The sequence below is a fragment of the Scyliorhinus canicula genome, chromosome 8 (genome assembly GCF_902713615.1).
Source record: "Scyliorhinus canicula chromosome 8, sScyCan1.1, whole genome shotgun sequence".
Taxonomy (NCBI): domain Eukaryota; kingdom Metazoa; phylum Chordata; class Chondrichthyes; order Carcharhiniformes; family Scyliorhinidae; genus Scyliorhinus; species Scyliorhinus canicula.
The window spans coordinates 156,266,012-156,284,124 of record NC_052153.1 but is presented as its reverse complement, the minus strand read 5'-3'; the positions used below and the strand labels follow the sequence as shown (position 1 = coordinate 156,284,124).

The 18,113-nt window shown below is 44.5% G+C and overlaps 1 protein-coding gene across 1 annotated transcript in view; it reads right to left on the bottom strand.

The window, feature by feature from the left end:
- iqgap2 (IQ motif containing GTPase activating protein 2) overlaps positions 1-18,113 on the bottom strand; it is a 407,995-nt gene that overhangs the window by 98,112 nt on the left and 291,770 nt on the right. The window contains exons 18-22 of the mRNA XM_038805522.1: positions 10,994-11,136; positions 7,322-7,492; positions 3,556-3,639; positions 3,281-3,352; positions 1,655-1,724 (exon numbers count right to left, since the gene is read on the bottom strand). Coding sequence (XP_038661450.1) covers positions 1,655-1,724; positions 3,281-3,352; positions 3,556-3,639; positions 7,322-7,492; positions 10,994-11,136 — 540 coding nt within the window. The remainder of the gene's footprint in view (positions 1-1,654; positions 1,725-3,280; positions 3,353-3,555; positions 3,640-7,321; positions 7,493-10,993; positions 11,137-18,113) is intronic.

Genomic DNA, 18,113 nt, shown 5'->3' with positions numbered 1-18,113 from the left:
TCTTGGGTGCCTCCTGTCTTCACAAGTTCTCAAACTACCTAAAAGTGTTAGCATGGTTCGACCTTTCTTTCCACCACCTTCCTTCAATAATCTTATCTTTCTAGGCCTTTCCAGGGGTGATCTGAGTATTTTACTGGCAGAACTTAGTTGTGCTGTAAAAATTATTTTTGATATAAATGTCCAATTGTTTAAACTGGAATCTGATGGATAATTGCAGGAGCTGAGGATCCTCCGTTACTACCTTCTGAGCCCCCATTCCTACCTCAATTGCAGACAGTAGTAAAAGCCTATCCAATATGCACCTTCCATGAACTTCTACAACCTTCTGCCCTTGATCAAGAAGGTCTTTACATCCATCTTCCTTCATTGCATCCAACCTGTGCTGTAGTCCATGATCAGTTCCACAACTCCCAAGGAACAGCTTTCAAGCAAACTTGCAGGGGCTGCAACATTCCTATTTGTCTGTTATCAGTTATTTTTGCCCAGAGTTGTTTACAAGGCCTGTTAATGAGCTGTTCATAACAACTATCGAGTCCAACCATTCTTATTTCTTGTTTTTTGGAATATTTTAATTGGCATTTTCAATTTATACACAATAACACTTTACGTTTAATATTTACAGCACGTGTAATTCTTATATACCTATTATCAACTCCCCCTTTTCCTTTCTCCCTGCCCCCTCTTTGGCATCCCCTTCTTTCATTTAGGGTGTTCTGTCCCCTAGCTCCTATTCTCCCCTCCCCCCCCTTCCCTTTATGTCTTCTGCTGCCGGCCTTGTGGGTTTGAGGGGGGCCTTCTGCCCACCTATCCCCCCACCCCGGTGTGCTGAGGGACTTGAGGCTGTTTTCGTTAGAGAGAAGAAGGTTAAGAGGTGACTTAATTGAGGCATACAAGATGATCAGAGGATTAGATAGGGTGGACAATGAGCGCCTTTTTCCTCGGATGGTGATGGCTAGCACAAGGGGGCATAGCTTTAAATTGAGGGGAGATAGATATAGGACAGATGTCAGAGGTAGGTTCTTTACTCAGAGAGTAGTAAGGGCGTGGAATGCCCTGCCTGCAACAGTAGTGGACTCGCCAACACTAAACGCACTCAGTCACCATTGTTCACTCAGGTCAGCTCAGAAAACCAGACTTCCTAACGACACAGATAATTTTTATAAAGCAGCAAGAAGCAAGAACACAAATGCCCATTTCCTGACTGAAATGAAGAACTGCAGCTCAGAATTATTGCTATCGATTAATGCCTCATCATAAGAATTCAGTTTTCTCTATAGCAATGAGATTGAAGTGCAGTCGGCACCGTCATAATAGACTCGGGGTCACTGTTAGTTCAGCGGAGTGGAATCCCAATCTCAAAACATCAGGGAATCGGATTAGTTGTAGCTAATGCACACTGCACCCCTGCTGCTCTCTCCAGCTCGAAATGAATAGGACAGAAGCAGATTATCCTGCCAGCGGAAATCAAGTAGCATTGGCAGAGGATTAGCACAAGTGTGGGTAAACACCCAATCTCAATCAAGAACTAATATGTGGCCTGCAAAGTGCAAGAGAAGACAGTAAAACAATTCACAGCCACGGTTAGGATGAACATATTTCACCCTCAATCGCAAGAGAATCTCAACCACAATGCGTGAAATATTTAAATACTCACTTAATGTTTTGTAGTCATCTTTAGCTTTATTTGCTCTGAGGAACGCCTGGATTTTAATTATTTGCTTTGTCTGAGAAAAGTGGATAAATAGTTTATTTGCAAAGTACACACTTTTCAATTAAAGATCTCAAAAATACAACTTCTTCAGATTCATATTCGCTAAATGTATCAATTAAAGTTTCTGATTAAATAAAGTTGATGTTGTGAACCGTAAGAAGTTAAACTAAATAAAGGGAAGAATAAAATTATTAAAATTAATTTGAATAGTTTTAAATTTCCCTTTCAACCCACTGTTCTTGCTTCAGGATATTTAATTTCACTTTGTAACTATCTTCAAGGAAATAAGAATTTCCTGTTCTCTGAGGAGGCAGAACCTGCCTCCGCTCGGGGCAGAATTTGTATGGTCTGCCAAGTTGGTGACGGAGGCGGACGCGATCTGAAATGTCAGCATCAGAGTGAGAGCACCCAAATCCCGTTCTTGGCACCAGCTATTTTGGTCGAGTTGGGTTTGGTGCTCGGTAGGGCTATCCAGCCCCAAGAGGCTGAATAGAGAGCTCATTAAGAGCCTTAGGATCACTGAAAGCAAGCCAGCTGGGATTTTCCTTCCTGCCTGCCTGCAGGCCCAAAGGCCGCCTTATAGAGGAAGCCCCCAGCTCTCCACCACACGAGTGGTCTGGCTGCTTTTTATTTAATTTTCCTTGTTCTTTACTGCAGCTGTCGCTCGCTTCAAGCTGGAAGACCTCCGATCAGCTCTTCAGCTTTGAGGCCCTACTGGTCACCCTTAATTGGACAAGGAAAATGACACCATGCCAATTAAAGGGGCACCTCTGTAAAAATCCTAAAAGCATATCCACCACGATTGAATGGCGGAGCAGACTTGATGGGCCGAATGGCCTAATTCTGCCCCATGTCTTATTAGTGACCTCTTCCTCCACAGGGGTGTGTTTGGGACCCAGAAACAGTCCTAATCTCTGTTCTCATCCCCAAAGTGAAAATTCAGTCCCTGAAATCCACCTCTGAAAAAATCCACCAAAATTAGGAATGTCATATGACCAATCATGGGTGTGACATTCTCCCCATTAAGTGGATTGGTACATACAGCTCTAACAAACAGAACCACCCTAATGAAACTAAACTTCATTCTTATCGTATCTGATATATAAATTTAGAACACTGCAATTTTATTAAAATAAATCAGATGCAACTCGGCAAAGCCTCTTCTAATTCCAGTTCTATTTCATAACTGGGTGCTAGAAAATGTGCAAGACGCCTAAATCGGATTTGTTTCCCCTCTATACAAATACTCCCACTGTCGAGGGTGCTCACCACAAATCTTGTTCAGTACATCTTTGCAGCACAGTGCACTGTTCAACCAACAACACTGTCACCAAAGTGTCTTAATGATCCAAGCCTTAGATTGCACAGGAGACTACCAAGAAATGAAGGCAGTCAAGTTCAGGTTTTCATTTTGTAACTTAAGAGACAATCAAAACTAGGGTGAAAGAACACTGTTCCCCAAAATTGGTTCCCCAGGCACACCTCAGGCTTGTGAGCTTTCTTGAGAAAGCAAGTGACTTGTTGGAACGGGCAGCCATTTAATATTCAGCTATCAAAAGTGTAACTCACATGATCTTTGAAGTACTGACGCCTTGCACGATATGCTTTTCTTGCCCTCCACATCTTCACAAAAGACTGGATCTATAGAAACCGTACATGGGTATTAAATACTTTTTTTTTAAAAAAGAGTCCGAACATTAGCAATAAAACTGCTGTCTGCTCCTCTTATCAGTTACAGGGTGGCTTCCATGATTTGCAGGTTTATAACAAATAAAAATGTCTTAGAATTTAATGCTGTCACATATTGTGAACAAAACATAAAACTTTACCCGGAATGAAGTTACCTTGATAATAGCTGCAGCACTATTTTGCAGCACCATTAGCCTGTTCGTGTACGCCTTCCTCTGTTTATATCCTTTCCAAGAAGACTAGAAAAAAAAAACAAAGCATTGAGCTGATTCAATCAGTTTCTCCAACCATTCAGTCATTTCCCCCAAAACATTCCTAATGGATTGCACGAGACTAGCAGATTTTCAAACAACCAAAACAGAAAATAAGTTCTGGTATAACAGAAAAAGATGTATCCATAAAATAAAAAGCATAATTTTAATACAATAGATACACACTAGTGATAGTAACACTAGTATCTTTTTATTTTGAAAATATTTTAATTGAACATTTTTTGAATGCATAAACACATAAATACATTTCCTCCCACAGTCCAAAGATGTGCGGGTTAGGTGGATTGGCCATGCTAAATTGCCCGTAGTGTCCTAAAAAGTAAGGTTAAGGGGGGGTTGTTGGGTTACGGGTATAGGGTGGATACGTGGGTTTGAGTAGGGTGATCATTGCTCGGCACAACATCGAGGGCCGAAGGGCCTATTCTGTGCTGTACTGTTCTATGTTCTATACCTGATAAACAATCGCCCCTCTCCCCCCAATCCCATCTAACTTTTGACAGTGACCAGTTCTTTGAAATACTTGACAAATGACTAGCATCTTGTGTAAAACCTCCCAATCGACCCTCTCAACGTGTACTTAATTTTTTCAAGGTACACAAACTCCATCAGGTTCCCCAGCCACGTCGAGGCACTCGATGGGGAAGTTGACCTCCACTCCGACAGAACCCGCCTGCGAGCAGTCAGAGAGGCGACGTTTGCCTCCGCACCTGTCAGCAGCTCTGGCAGGTCTGAAACCCCGAAAATGGCTTCAGGGGACCAGGCACCTTTGCAAGATCGTCGATATGGTGCTGAAGAAGGAACCCCAGAGGTTTGCTAGCTTAGGACATGCCCAGACCCCAGACGATTCTCCAATATGGAGCCCAAGTGTTTGTGCCGTCTGAACGCCATCGCATTTCATGATGGCGCGAACGGGGCCCGGGTATGCCCGATTCTGGCCCCGACAGGGGGCCAGCACGGTGGTGGAGTGGTTTACGCTGCGGCCGACCTGCGCATGTGCGGTGGACAACTTTAGCGTGCTGGCCCCGACTCAACATGGCGCTGGTGTTCAGGGGCCAGCTGCGTCAGAAAGTAGGCCGGGTTGGGGAGGGAGGAGAGAGAAAAGAGGCCAGCCCACCGATTGGCGGGCCCCACCCCATCGGAGGCCCCCTCCCCCACAGGCCGCCACCAACCGTTTGCACAGAGTTCCCGCCGGCAGCCACCAGGGGTACACGGCGCCAGCGGGACTCTGTCATATCGGCGCGGCCGCTTGGCCCATTCGGGGCGGGGAATCGGCGGCCCCGCCGATTCCAGGGGCCCGCTGCCAGCACCGCGCCTGCGCAAATTCTCCGCACCTCGGAGAATCGCGCGCCGGCGTCGGGGCGTCGCAGTTCCGCCGATTCTCCGACCCGACGGAGAACATCCGCTCACATCTATCCTCTACCCCATCAAACACCCGACTCATCCTAGCCCTTGTTAAATGCGCCCGATGCACCACCTTAAATTGTATGAGCCTGATCCTTGCACACGATGAGGTGGCATTCACCCTCCGCAGGGCTTCACATCACACCCCGTCCTCCGCCTCACCCCCTTGTTCTTCCTCCTACCTGGCCTGAATTCCCTCCAGCATCACTATGTCCTCCCCCAAAATCCTCCCACAATTCTGAAATAATTCTCTCTTCCCCCTCTGCCAATGACAATATCCTCTCCACCAACGACTATGACTGCAACACCGGGAAGGTCGGAAAAATTAACCTAGCAATATTCCCAAGCTGCAAGTGTCTGATCACGTCCAAGTACGCTAAACCATTCTCCTCCACTAACTCCTCCAGACTCTCAAACCACCCCTCTGGGATTAAATCTCCCATTATTGCCAACCCCATCGCCTCCCAGCCCCCAAACCTGGCATCCATTCTTGCTGGTTCAGACATGTGATTGTCCCTAATCAGAGTAATCTTTGATACTCCTCCCGCCTTAAAATGCTGCCGCAGTTGTCTACATTTTTTCAATGTGGCCACCACCACCGGATTCCCTAAAAATTATCCTGGAGCTAACAGCAGTGGAGCCTTCACTAACGCCCATAGCCCAGTTCCCTTACACGACCTAGCCTCCATCTTCACCCAGACTGCCTCTTGATCCCCGCACCAGCCCAACACCTTTGCCACATTCGCTGGCCAGTAACAGGACATCAGGTTTGGCAGCGGCAAACCCCCAGACTGCCAGTTTCTCTGTCGGATCGTTTTCTGAATCCTCACCACCTTATCCACTGATATAAACGTTGAGACTAAACCTTCCATCCCACAAAAAGCATATTTAGTAAAACATCGGCAGGCACTAGAATAAAAACAAAAACCATGGCAAAATATTCATCTCCACTGATTGCACTCGCTCAGCAGAGACAGAGGGATGCTGTCCCAGCTCCGTAAATCCCCCTTAACCCCACTTACAAAATATGTAAATTAAACTTCCAGATCCGCCCCCAATCCTGAGCCACCTTCACCCCCAAGTACCTAAATTAATGTGGAGATGCTGGCGTTGGACTGGGGTGGGCACAGTAAGAAGTCTTACAACACCAGGTTAAAGTCTAACAGATTTGTTTGGAGTCACTAGGTTTCGGAGCGCAGCTCCTTCATCAGGTAAGTCTCATTCCTTTGACTTATAGCTGTGGAAGCAGACTATCACCACCCTTGGTGGCTCATTCGCCCACGGTTTTGGCTAAAGCGACCGATTGGCCCTATCCAACTCCATGGGGTTACGTCATCAGCTTCCTCCATCAGCATCGTCGCAATAATCTCTGTCGGCCTCGGGCCCTTCAGTCCTTTGGCAGCACCACGATCCTCAAATTCTGCTGCCGCAATCTATTCTCAAGGTCCTCCACCTTGGCTCACGGAGCCTTATTTCTGTCCTCCACCTCGGCCAGTTCAACTTCCAATGAGGCGAGCTGGTCACTGTGCCTCGACAGTGCCTCCTCCATCCCCTCACCTAGTTTCTACATCACCTACAATATTCTCCCAAGTGATTCCCTGATCGGGGCCAGCAGAGCTTCCACCGACTGCTGGAGCAATTCCAGCATCGCCCTCCAATGTCTCTCGAAAAGTTTAAATTGTGCCACCATCACCTCTGCCAGTGTCTCTATTGTTATAAAGGCGGCACTAGCCAGCGAGCTTGCCTCCACCATCATCCCTGCCAATGCACATTTCGCTGTGCTGGAAGCATGCAGGCGGACTGGCATTCGAATCTTTCTTCCCAGAATTCCTTCGTAAGCTCTTTGCTAACTAAGTCTCACCTGGGACAAATTTTATGGAGATTTTTCCCCAAACAACAGGTGGAAAGAACCAAAAGCCCAGGGCTCTAGCAGAACCTCTAGGGCTCTAGCAGAACCTCTAGGGCTCTAGCAGAAGTTACCCAACATGTGTCCTCCTCCTACATGTTATCACCGGAAGTCCCCATATTGAAAATATCTAATGAAGGGATTTATCTTTAAAATTTTACACCTTAACTATTTGCTTACAAGTTAGCAATCTTATTGTCAAAGTAACCTAGGTAATTCTTCAGCAAAAGAAGGATCTGCCCAAAACTAAAAATTCAGCATGTGTGAATGGTACCATGCCACAATCATTTATTTCAATATATCCATCCTTAAAGACTTGATTCTTAAAATTTCCTAGCACACCTGTAGCCTGATGGCAGAAGGTTCCTGTTTGTGGAGGTAGTTCACTCGTTCTTTGTAAGCTTTTCTTACAAGGTATCCTCTTGCCCTTGCCTGCAGACAAATGATCCGATTCTCATTGGCTAACCAGAGCTGCTTGCGGTGGTAATCACCAGTTAAACGGCCAGTAATATCCTGAAGAAAATAATTAATAGGCATCATCCTGTGAGTAGCAAGTGAACAACACCTGGATGCTAAAACCACAGGTTATATCAATCATTGAATATGATGTGCGTCTATGAATGCAAGCTCAAGAAACTTCCAAATTAATCTTCATGTTGTTATTTTGCACAGGTTGAGCAGATTGAAAAAAATATTTGGCACCCACCCTCAACCTCTTGCATTCTTCACTACTCACTACTATCTGAAGAGCAGAATGTGGAAGAAGCCAAGGTTGAACGTGCAACATAATGGTCTGGGTCTTGACCTCACGATGGAAAGCACGTGGCTATGTTAAATGGGATGCAAGGCACTGCACTTGGAGATGTATAATGTAGGCAGGAGATGGGGTGGGTAGTCTGTTTCATGGGAAAGAATGGAAGGTACCTTTTGTACTAAAGAGGTAATTGTACCTGTTATTAGGTAAAGTTTAATACATTGGATCAGAAGTGTTCAATTTTCATCTGTGTTTTGAGAGACCTCATTATTCAGCCTGTAAAGCTGAACATTTCCCCCTCTTAGAACAGTGCGGTAAATTCAGTTAGTTACTATTTGCTTGGGGGGTGTGTGTGTGTGTGAAAATTGATTTTGTATGTGTTAATCCTGCAAATGCTTTCCTGGGACACAGATTTAAGAGTTGCAAGGGGGCTGTGAAGAAGAAGATTTTTATGCAGCGAGCAGTAAAAGGCCTGGAACTCTACCTACAAGGGCAACGGAGACAATCAATATGTTAAAAATAAACTGGATGGATACTTGAGGGAAATAAACTTGCAGGCTACTGGAATAGAACAGGAAATGGGACTGGTTGGACTGCTCTGCAGAGAGTCAGCATGGCCTCAATGGGCCCAATGGCCTACTTCAGTGTCGTAACGATCCTGTACTTAATTTATGGCACGACGGGCCAGCTGGTAAATGCTTTTGCGTACTATATGAAGTCACACAAAACATGAGCACTCTGCATGAGGAATCACATGAATGAAACGGTTGTACAGTAGTTAGCTCTGCTGCCACACAGCGCCAGTTCAATTCCAGCCTTGGGTGACTGTGGAGTTTGCACATTTTCCCCGTTTCCGGATGGGTTTCCTCCAGGTGCTCCACTTTCCTGCCACAAAAATGTGCAGGTTAGGTGGATTGGCTATGATAAAACTTCCCCCTAGTGCTCATTCAGATGGTCGGTTCAGACTCAATGGGCCGAATGGCCTCCTTCTGCACTGTCAGGATTCTATGGAAACAATGTTTCAAAGCTGTGTTACCTCGTTTTGTACTTGCATATGATCCACAAGGCTCTATAGTTTTAAAAAGAGGCCATAATGTTAGGACTCCTCTGCACTGAATGATAAATTTCTACCAAAAACAGCATGGTCAGCCTTGGCATCTTAACCTACCATCCATTTACTTCACTGGATGTATTTTGGGAGCAATGATTTGTTTGAAATGCAATTAAGGAGAATACAAACATTTCTGCTCACATGTTATCTTGACATTGTCAACAACAAAAAGATAATAAACTGATAATCAAGACAAATGCTCCTGCATAGAAATAAATGACAAATTGTGCAGTAATTGTTAGCAGCTTGTTGATAAAATGTTCCTGTTTAGCTTAGCTGAAATTTTGAAGCCAATATATCCTATTCAAATTTTCATAAAACCTTTCTGTTTGATGGTAAATTGTAAAGGCAGATGACGTGTGACACATGTGCATTCCAACATGCCCCAGGTTTGAGATGGAGCCTCGCCTCTGGAATTCATCAACTTTAGTGCATCAGGAGGAGACTGGTGAATAAACACTCCCCAAAGTGAGGGTTGAGTACTGGATTGTTGATCACACCTTATTCAAAATCTGAAATTAGGACTGGATGCTTATTTCCCGCCAACTTTGAAATTTTTTAATGATTTAGAATTGACTGAAAACCATACCAAAAAAGGTCAAGCACAGGTAGGAGGTGTTTAAGCAACCAGAACCAACAGGATCAACCTTGATAAAACAAATGACAATTTGATATTGATGGAGGAACCTGGACCTCGCAGTCCACATGGTGATCCACATGACGGATTCTCTGTTCTGCCACGGGAGGAACATCCTGCAAGTCTGTTCCTTAAAGACTTCACTTGTAAGCATGGTAATTAGAGAGTTATTGAGCTGTCAGTTTCACAAATCACTCTGTCTAAACAAAGCTGAGCATAATGCAACTCTTACAGAATGTTTCCCCCCCCCCCCCCAGTGGATTTGAGCAATTCGATCCAAAATGACATGACTGGATGCTTACATAAACATATTAAAATGTTTTAAAACAAATAAACATTACTTTCATGCGTGTCAATATCAAAATAAGGAATAGATAAAAATAAACCTAGAAATGTGATGACGCAAACATGCATTCTTCATTCCACAAAACCAAATTTGTGCAGCACTGCTCATAATACATTAGATATATACTGCTTTACAAGAACACTGGAGCATGCCACACACCCAGCCTCATTAAGTTGAAACACTCAGGATGTCTGGCAGTATCTGCGAAGAGAGGATATCAAGTTAACATTTCAGATCTGTGGGTCTGACAACTGCACAAACTTGAAATGTGAACCTCACCTTTCTTTCTCTAAAGATGCTCATCACTTGCTGGGTGTTTCCAGCATTCTCTGTTTTTAAATTTGGATTTCCAGCATCTGCAATATTTTGCATTTTGTTTTTGATTACTACCTTAGCTGTTTTTCCAGTTCACTGGCTGTACTTGACTGTAACGTTGTACGCCACCCAGATAATTGATACAGGTTTTAAAAAAGGTAAAAGACCTTCACATCAAAACCTCAAACATTGTGACAGAGTCGCAATAATAATAATCTTTATTAGTGTCACAAATAGGCTTACACTAACACGGCAATTAAGTTACTGTGAAAATCCCCTGGTCGCCACACTACGGCGCCTGCTCGGGTACACGGAGGGACAATTCAGGATGTCCAATTTACCCAACAATAAACCATTATTACAGGTTTTCACATTTTCACTTTCAGCTTTGATGCTTACAATTGATAGAGATACTTTATTTGCAGGATCTCAGTTGTGCTGAATTTATATTTGTTAGAATGAGAGACATCATTAGCAAATCACCAGGGGAGAGGCAATTAAAGGTGCAAAATTGAAATGACTGCTGATTACGACTAAATGCATCCATAAACAAATCATTGCTTTACATTAAGCCAATGGTTAAAATTTTGCTTAATTCATGGAACTCCAGGGCTTTTACCAGCATTTTGTTGATTACATTGGACATTACTGCATAGACCATTGGTTATTGAAACAAATGAAATTAAATTCTAATGACATTTCACCAGTGGCTGGAGATCAGATTTGGTCCATTCTCATGAAAAAGGCAAATCAGTGACCTTACCCATAAACATTCATACCAAGAGGTGAATTACTTAAGCAGATACAATACGCTTATGAAAGTACCAATTTTCACAAGTTGCTGACAATACCTGAATTTCCTCTTTACTGAGCTGAGTGTTGTTCTGTACAAAATGTTCTGGTTTGTCCCATGTGCCCTCAGTAGTTTCCAAATTGTAGTAGTATTCATATTTTCCCTTTATCTTGTGCATGACCCACACACTTCCATTTGGTTCTACACAATAAATACAAAGCGTATGCAATTTAATGTTAATATTCATCACTGTGCTTTACTATTAGGGGTGGAGTTGTGAACTGTAGCCCTGTGGGAATCTGATCTCAAACCGAATGAAGTAGATAATGCACACTAATGTTACAATATTAGTTGCTTACGACTACAATTCCTTTTGTTCATTGGACTCCATTCAAATCAACGCTTGAACGCAATCTATAAATTGAACATTCGAATGTTATGTGGATAGGTTTTGAGAAAATTAATTTTCTACTGCAAGTCATATTTTTTGTTTTAGCTTTACTGGTTTGGATTTAAGAAAACAGTGGTCTCAAGAATTGAACAAAATGCATGAGATAAGCGGAGGGAAGTTTCTGATTTTCCCTTAAGAATCAAAGTTTATTCCCATTCATCTTCTTCTCACTTATCTGGCTTTTCCATCTGGTCAATTCACTGGCATCCTAACATTAAATATACTTTATGCCACCAACATACCTAGCAACACAAATCTGGCTTTGTGTTGGAGAGAGTACACCAAACAGCTGCATTCACAAAACAAGACACTAGTCAGTCACAGCAGCTTTGCAGCCTTGGAATGAGATATCATGCTATGAAACTAATGTACAGGCTCCGACCGGTCAGGCTAAACCCCAGAGGAACAATCTATGGATAGCTAAGAGGTCCTTCTACCAACATATTATTAAAGATGAGATTGCGGAGTGCTTGGAAGCACATGATAAAATAGAACCGAGTCAACACGGTTTCATCAAGGCGAGGTCATGTCCTTCTGAAGGCAAAATAGGGATGGGCAATAAATGCTGTCCGAACCAGCGACACCACATCCCGTAAGTGAATAAAAATAAATACATCTGTTAAGTGTTCTTCGAGAAGGTAATGAGGATGTTAGACAAAGGAGAACCAGTGGACATGATATATTTAGATTTCCAGAAGGCCTTTGACAAGGTGCCATATAGGAGACTGTTAAATAAGTTGAGAGCCCATGGTGTTAAGGGTAGGATACTGGCTAGACTAAAAGATTGGTTGATTGGCAGAAGACAGAGAGTGGGGATAAAGGGGTCTTTCTCAGGATGGCAGCCGGTGACTAGTGATTGCGCCTCAAGGGTCGGTGTTAGGACCACACATTTTCACAATATACATTAATGATCTGGAAGAAGGAACTGTTGCTAAGTTTGCAGATGATACAAGGATATGCAGAGGGACAGGTAATATTGAGGAAGCAGGGGGGCACTTGTGCAGGCTAGGAGAGTGGGCAAAGAAGTGGCAGATGGACTACAATGTGGAAAAGTATGAGGTTATGCACTTTGGTCGGGAGATGGAGGCATAGACTATTTTCTAAATGGGAAAAGGTGTCAGAAGCACAAAAGGACTTGCGAGTCCTAGTTCAAGATAGGGTGGAGGTGTGGGCTTGGGTGTGGTGCTCTTTCCAAGGGCCGGTGCAGACTCGATGGGCCGAATGGCCTCCTTCTGCACTGTAAATTCTATGATTCTACAATTATCTTATGGTTAACATGCAGATTCAGTGGTCAGTTAGGAAGGCAAATGCAATGTGAGCATTCATGTCGAGGGGGCTAGAATACAAGAGCAGTGATGTTCTTCTGGGGCTTAATAAGGCTCTGGTTAGACCCCATTTGCAGTATTGTGAACAGTTGTGGGCCACGTATTGAAGGGTCCAGAGGAGGTTCACAAGAATGATCCCCAGAATGAAAAGCTTGCCATATGAGGAATGGTTGAGAACTTTGGCTCTGTACTTGTTGAAATTCAGAAGGATGAGGGTGGGATCATACTGAAACTTATACTGAGAGGCCTAGATAGAATGGATGTGGAGAAGATGTTTCCACTAGTAGGAAAAACTAGAACCTGAAGTCACAGCCTCAGACTGAAGGGACAATCCTTTAAAACTGAGATGAGGAGGAATTTCTTCAGCCAGAGGGTGGTGAATCTGTGGAACTCTTTGTCGCAGAAGGCTGTGAGGCCAAATCACTGAGTGTCTTTAAAACAGATATAGGTTCTTGATTAATAAGGGGATCAGGGGTTATGGGGAGAAGGCAGGAGAATGGAGATTAGAAATACATCAGTCATGATTGAATGGCAGAGCAGACTCGTTGGGCCAAAAGGTTTAATTCTGCTCCCATGTCTCAAGGTCTTATGTCACAGCAAAGTTCTCTGCTCCTACCTCATCCAAGGACAATGCAAGTGGGGAACTAGCTAACTAATAGGGGAAAGAAGTCCCTTCGAATTTTCATTCTCAACTGTGGTGGACGTCAACACAAGTGCAATAAAAAGGCTGATCTGTTGCAAGCGTGTTCAATCAAATGTGCTGATTGGCCTCCTAAGATTGCTGCCATCTAAATGATGTGGTTCAGTTAATTCAGTTCACACCACAAAATGTGAAGTAGCTGAGTGCACTGACTAGCACGAAGATTATGGGCTCTGTAAAAATCCCGATTGCACAGCTGAAGAACTGTGAACTAGAGCTGACCACTCCCCTAGTCAAGTTGTTCTAGTGCATTGGTAGCTACCCAACCACAGGTAAATCCCAAATTTGCGTTGTACCATTTTACCAGAAATGCCGGTTTTACGGAATGGAAGAGATTGGGTTGTAAACTGAAAGTCAGATTTAGATTTATTGGCACGTGAACAGTGAAAAGTTTTGTTCTGTGTACGGTACAGGCAGATCGTTCCATACATGAAAAAAACTTTGGATGATAACACACAATGTAAATATATAGGCATAGCAGTATGCTCCGTCTTCTTCACCCTAACAACAGTAGAGAAGATGCATAGAGAGATCAGTTCAGCCCATAAGAGGGCCATTCAGGAGGCTGGTAATAGGAGGGAAGAAACTGTTTTTGAATCTGTTGGTGCGTGTTCTCAGACTTTTGTATCTCCTGCCAGATGGAAGAAGTTGGAAGAGAATAGCCTGGGTGGAAGGGGCCTTTGATTATGCTAGCCACATTCCCTAGGCAATTGCAGGTGTAGACAGAGACAATGGATGGGAGGCGGGTTTGCATGTTGGACTAGGCCATGTTCACGACTCTGTAGGTTCTTATTGTGTTGGGTCGAGTAGTTGGCATACCAAGCTATGATACAGCCAGATAGGATGCTTTATATGGTGCGTCTGAAAAAATTGGTTATGCATGCTGTGGCACTGGTTAAAAGCTTTGACAAAGTAAAAATAAATATTCTGCTGAGGTTGTGTGAAAATGAATATTCTGCCAAGGTTCTTGTTTATCTTTCAGGCTCTCCCTAGCTTTATACCAAAGGCCTTTTTTCGGAAAGTGGACACAATCATCTCTGACTTTGTATGGGAGGGGAAGGTGCCGAGGGTGGGGAGGACCCTGCTACAGAGGCAGAGGCAGTAGAGGGGTTGGCGTTGCCAAACTTGCTTCATTATTGGGCGGCGAATGTGGACAAGGTGCGGCGGTGGTGGGAAGGAGAAGGGGTAGAGTGGGTTTAGGTTGGAGGAGGAATCTTGTAAGGGGTCTAGTTTGAGGGCTATGTGACGGCAGCATTGCCAATGGCTCTGAGTAGGTATTCAGGGAGCCCAGTGGTGCAGTCCATGGTGAAGATATGGATTCAGCTGAGGAGGCATTTTATGGTGGGAGGGATGTCGGTGCTAACACCGCTGTGCGAGAATCATGGGTTTGAGCCGGGGGGGATGGATAGTGTATACAGGAGATGGAGGGAAGTGGGGCTGGTCAAGGTGAGGGATTTGTATTTGGAGGAAGGGTTCACCAGTCTGGAGGAGCTAAGGGAGAGGGTAGAGCTGCCGAGGGGTAGTGAGTTCATGTATCTACAGGTTAGGGACTTTGCACGAAAGGTCTGGAAGGGATTCCCTAGATTGTCGGGATACACCCTGCTGGAGCGACTGCTGCTTCCGGATGTGGAAGGGGAGGGAAGAATTGGGATATATAAGTGGCTGGGGGAGCAGAGAGGCAAGCGGGTGGTGAAGATCAAGGAGAAATGGGAAGTGGAGTTGGGAATGGAGATCAATTGGGGAGTATGGGGTGAGGCACTGTGAAGGGTAAACGGGACCTCCTATTGTGCAAGGATGAGCCTGATATAGTTTAAGGTGGTGCACAGGGTGCATTTGACTCGGGCGAGAATGAGTGGGTTCTTTCAGGGGGTAGCAGATGAGTGTGAGAGGTATGGGCGGGGGCCAGCGAATCATGGGCACGTGTTTTAGAGTTGTGAAAAATTGGGAAGATTCTGGGCGGGAGTGTTCGCAGTCTTAGCCAGGACAGTGGAGGAGGGAGTGGACCCGGACCCTTTGGTGGACATATTTGGGGTTTCCGAGAAGGCGGAGCTCATGGAGAGGAGGAAGGCCGATGTCTTGGCCTTCGCCTCTCTGATTGCACGGCGACGAATTTTGCTGGAGTGGCGGTTGGCATCGCCACCGGGGGTAGCAGCACAGTTAGGTGACCTGTATGACTTCCTGCGGTTAGAGAAGATAAAGTATGAGTTAAGGGGCTCAGCAGGGGAGTTTGAGAAAAGGTGGGGGATGTTTGTGATTGGGGAGCTGTTCATCGCAGGGGGGGTGGGTGGTGTGGGTGATGGGGAGGGGGGGGGGGGGTGAAAAAGGTGGAAAATCTGTACAAACTGTATAGTTGATTGTTGGGAAGAATGTTTACCAGGGTGTTTATTTGCTGACCTACTTTGATACAATGTTGATTAAAATGCGTTTAAAAAAAAATAAAATCTTTGACACAGGGTCATCTGGACTTGAAACGTTAGCTCTTTTCTCTCCCTACAGTTGCTGCTAGACCTGCTGAGATTTTCCAGCATTTTCTCTGTGGCACTGGTTGCTCCCCTCAACTACATGATATCAATTGAACACACAATTCCCTGTTTAACAATCAACATTTTTATTTCCCATGACCTACATAAAACACTCCCTAAATTTTACAATCTCACAAGAGCCTACTATGAATTGTTGTTTCACTTGATATTTCCACTTTGGGCAACCATGGTAGCACAAGTGGATGTCACTGTTGCTTCACAGCGCCAGGGTCCCAGGTTCGATTCCCGGCTTGGGTCACTGTCTGTGCGGAGTCTGCACGTTCTCCCCGTGTCTGCGTAGGTTTCCTCCGGGTGCTCCGGTTTTCTCCCACAGTCCAAAGATGTGCAGGTTAGGTGGATTGGCCATGATAAATTGCCCTTATTGTCCAAAAAAGGTTAGGAGGGGTCATTAGGTTACAGGGATAAGGTGGAAATGAGGGCTTAAGTGGGTTGGTGCAGACTCGATGGGCCGAATGGCCTCCTTCTGCACTGTATGTTCCATGTTCTGTGTACTTTCTTGCAATTTGTATGTGGGTGCAGGTGAAGCAGCAAGCAAACCCGACTGAGAATATGGCATCGGATCCACCACTTGGTACAATTTAAAGGCTAAGAAGCAAATAATGAGGTTCTACAGTGAAACCAAGTCAAAATACGCAAGGCAAGCAACAAACCCAGATTTAGACAATGTAGTGTTTGAGTGGTTCAAACTACAACGCAGTGAAGCCAAAGCACTCTCTGAAACTCAGATAATGAAGCAGGCGAGGAAGTTTTCTGAGCAGATGGGAATTATGGCTCCTTGTGAATTCTTCATTGTGTGTCTCAATAGATTCAAGGATAGACACGGAAGCTTGCGATAACTGGAGAGAATTGTTTGGCTGATGAAGGAAGTGATAAACAGTATGCTGAAGCTTTTTGACAAATTGTTCAGCCACACAACTTGACTGCCGAACAAATATTCAATGAAGCAGAGACTGGCCTCTTTCTGGCATTGCTGCCTCAAACTGCGTGAGCCGAAGGAGATGGAAAGCAGGCATCAAGATTTAAAGTAGCCAAGGAACGCATCACTGTAATGCTGTGTGGAAATGCCGCAGGATTCAAGTCCAAACATCTAGGCATCGAAAAGTGCGCTCAACCTCGCACATTTAAAAATTAAGCATTTACCAGTGACGTATAAACACAGCAAAAATGCTTGGATGACTCAGGAAATTTGCCAAGACTGCTTTGGTCATTATGAGGTTTGCCAAATAAAAAAGCCCTTCTGTACGATTGGCTTACCTGAAGATTGGAAAACCATGTGGCTTTTGGAAAATTGTAGAGCACATCCTGTTTCTGGAATCCGATCAATGGAAACATCTCCCACCGAACGTTACAACCAACGGATCCAAGAGTTATAAGCACGGTGAAGAACTTGAATCGGAGCAATTTTATGGAGCATCTGATCAATGATGGAGGCAAAGACTTTTGGTATCAATGTCTTCTGCAAATCGTACACCATCAAAGATGGTGTTTGATTTTGCTACTGTGCGGGTTCGTGTTTCCCCAGAAATAATTCAGGAGTGCTGCAGGAAACTGTGGCTGGTGGTTATGTTTGAAGGCAACCAGCAGAATATGTGGTTTTGGCATTAAGAAAAACAAACAGGCAATCAAAGAGCTAGCGCAGAACTCTTCATTGATTTAAAATATAGATTTTATTAAGGCATTTATATAAACCTTAATAAGAGCAAAAACAAACTGGTACAACATAATAAATAATTAACCCACCCCCCCTCCCCTTCACCCATCCTGCCTTCCACATTTTAACCCCCTTGTCCCCCCCCCACCCCTTCAATCCTCCTTAAAGAAGTTGGTGAACGGCTTCCACCTTCGGGTGAACCCATCAACCAACCCTCTCAAGACGAACTCAATCTTTTCCAACCTCTGGAATTTCACCAAGTCACTCACCCACACGCCCGATTTCGGTGGTCCCTCCACCCAAACAAATTCTATCTCCAGGCTATCAGGGAGGCAAAGGCCAAAACATCGGCCTCTCTCACCCGATGAACTCCCGGGACTTCCAACACCATCATTAATGAAGAATGTCTCTGATGAAGCACTGAAGAATGGATTAGTGTCGATGACAATGCCAGTCATGCATGTGACTGACGAAGACATAGTCATGTCCACTCTTAACCCTACAAAAG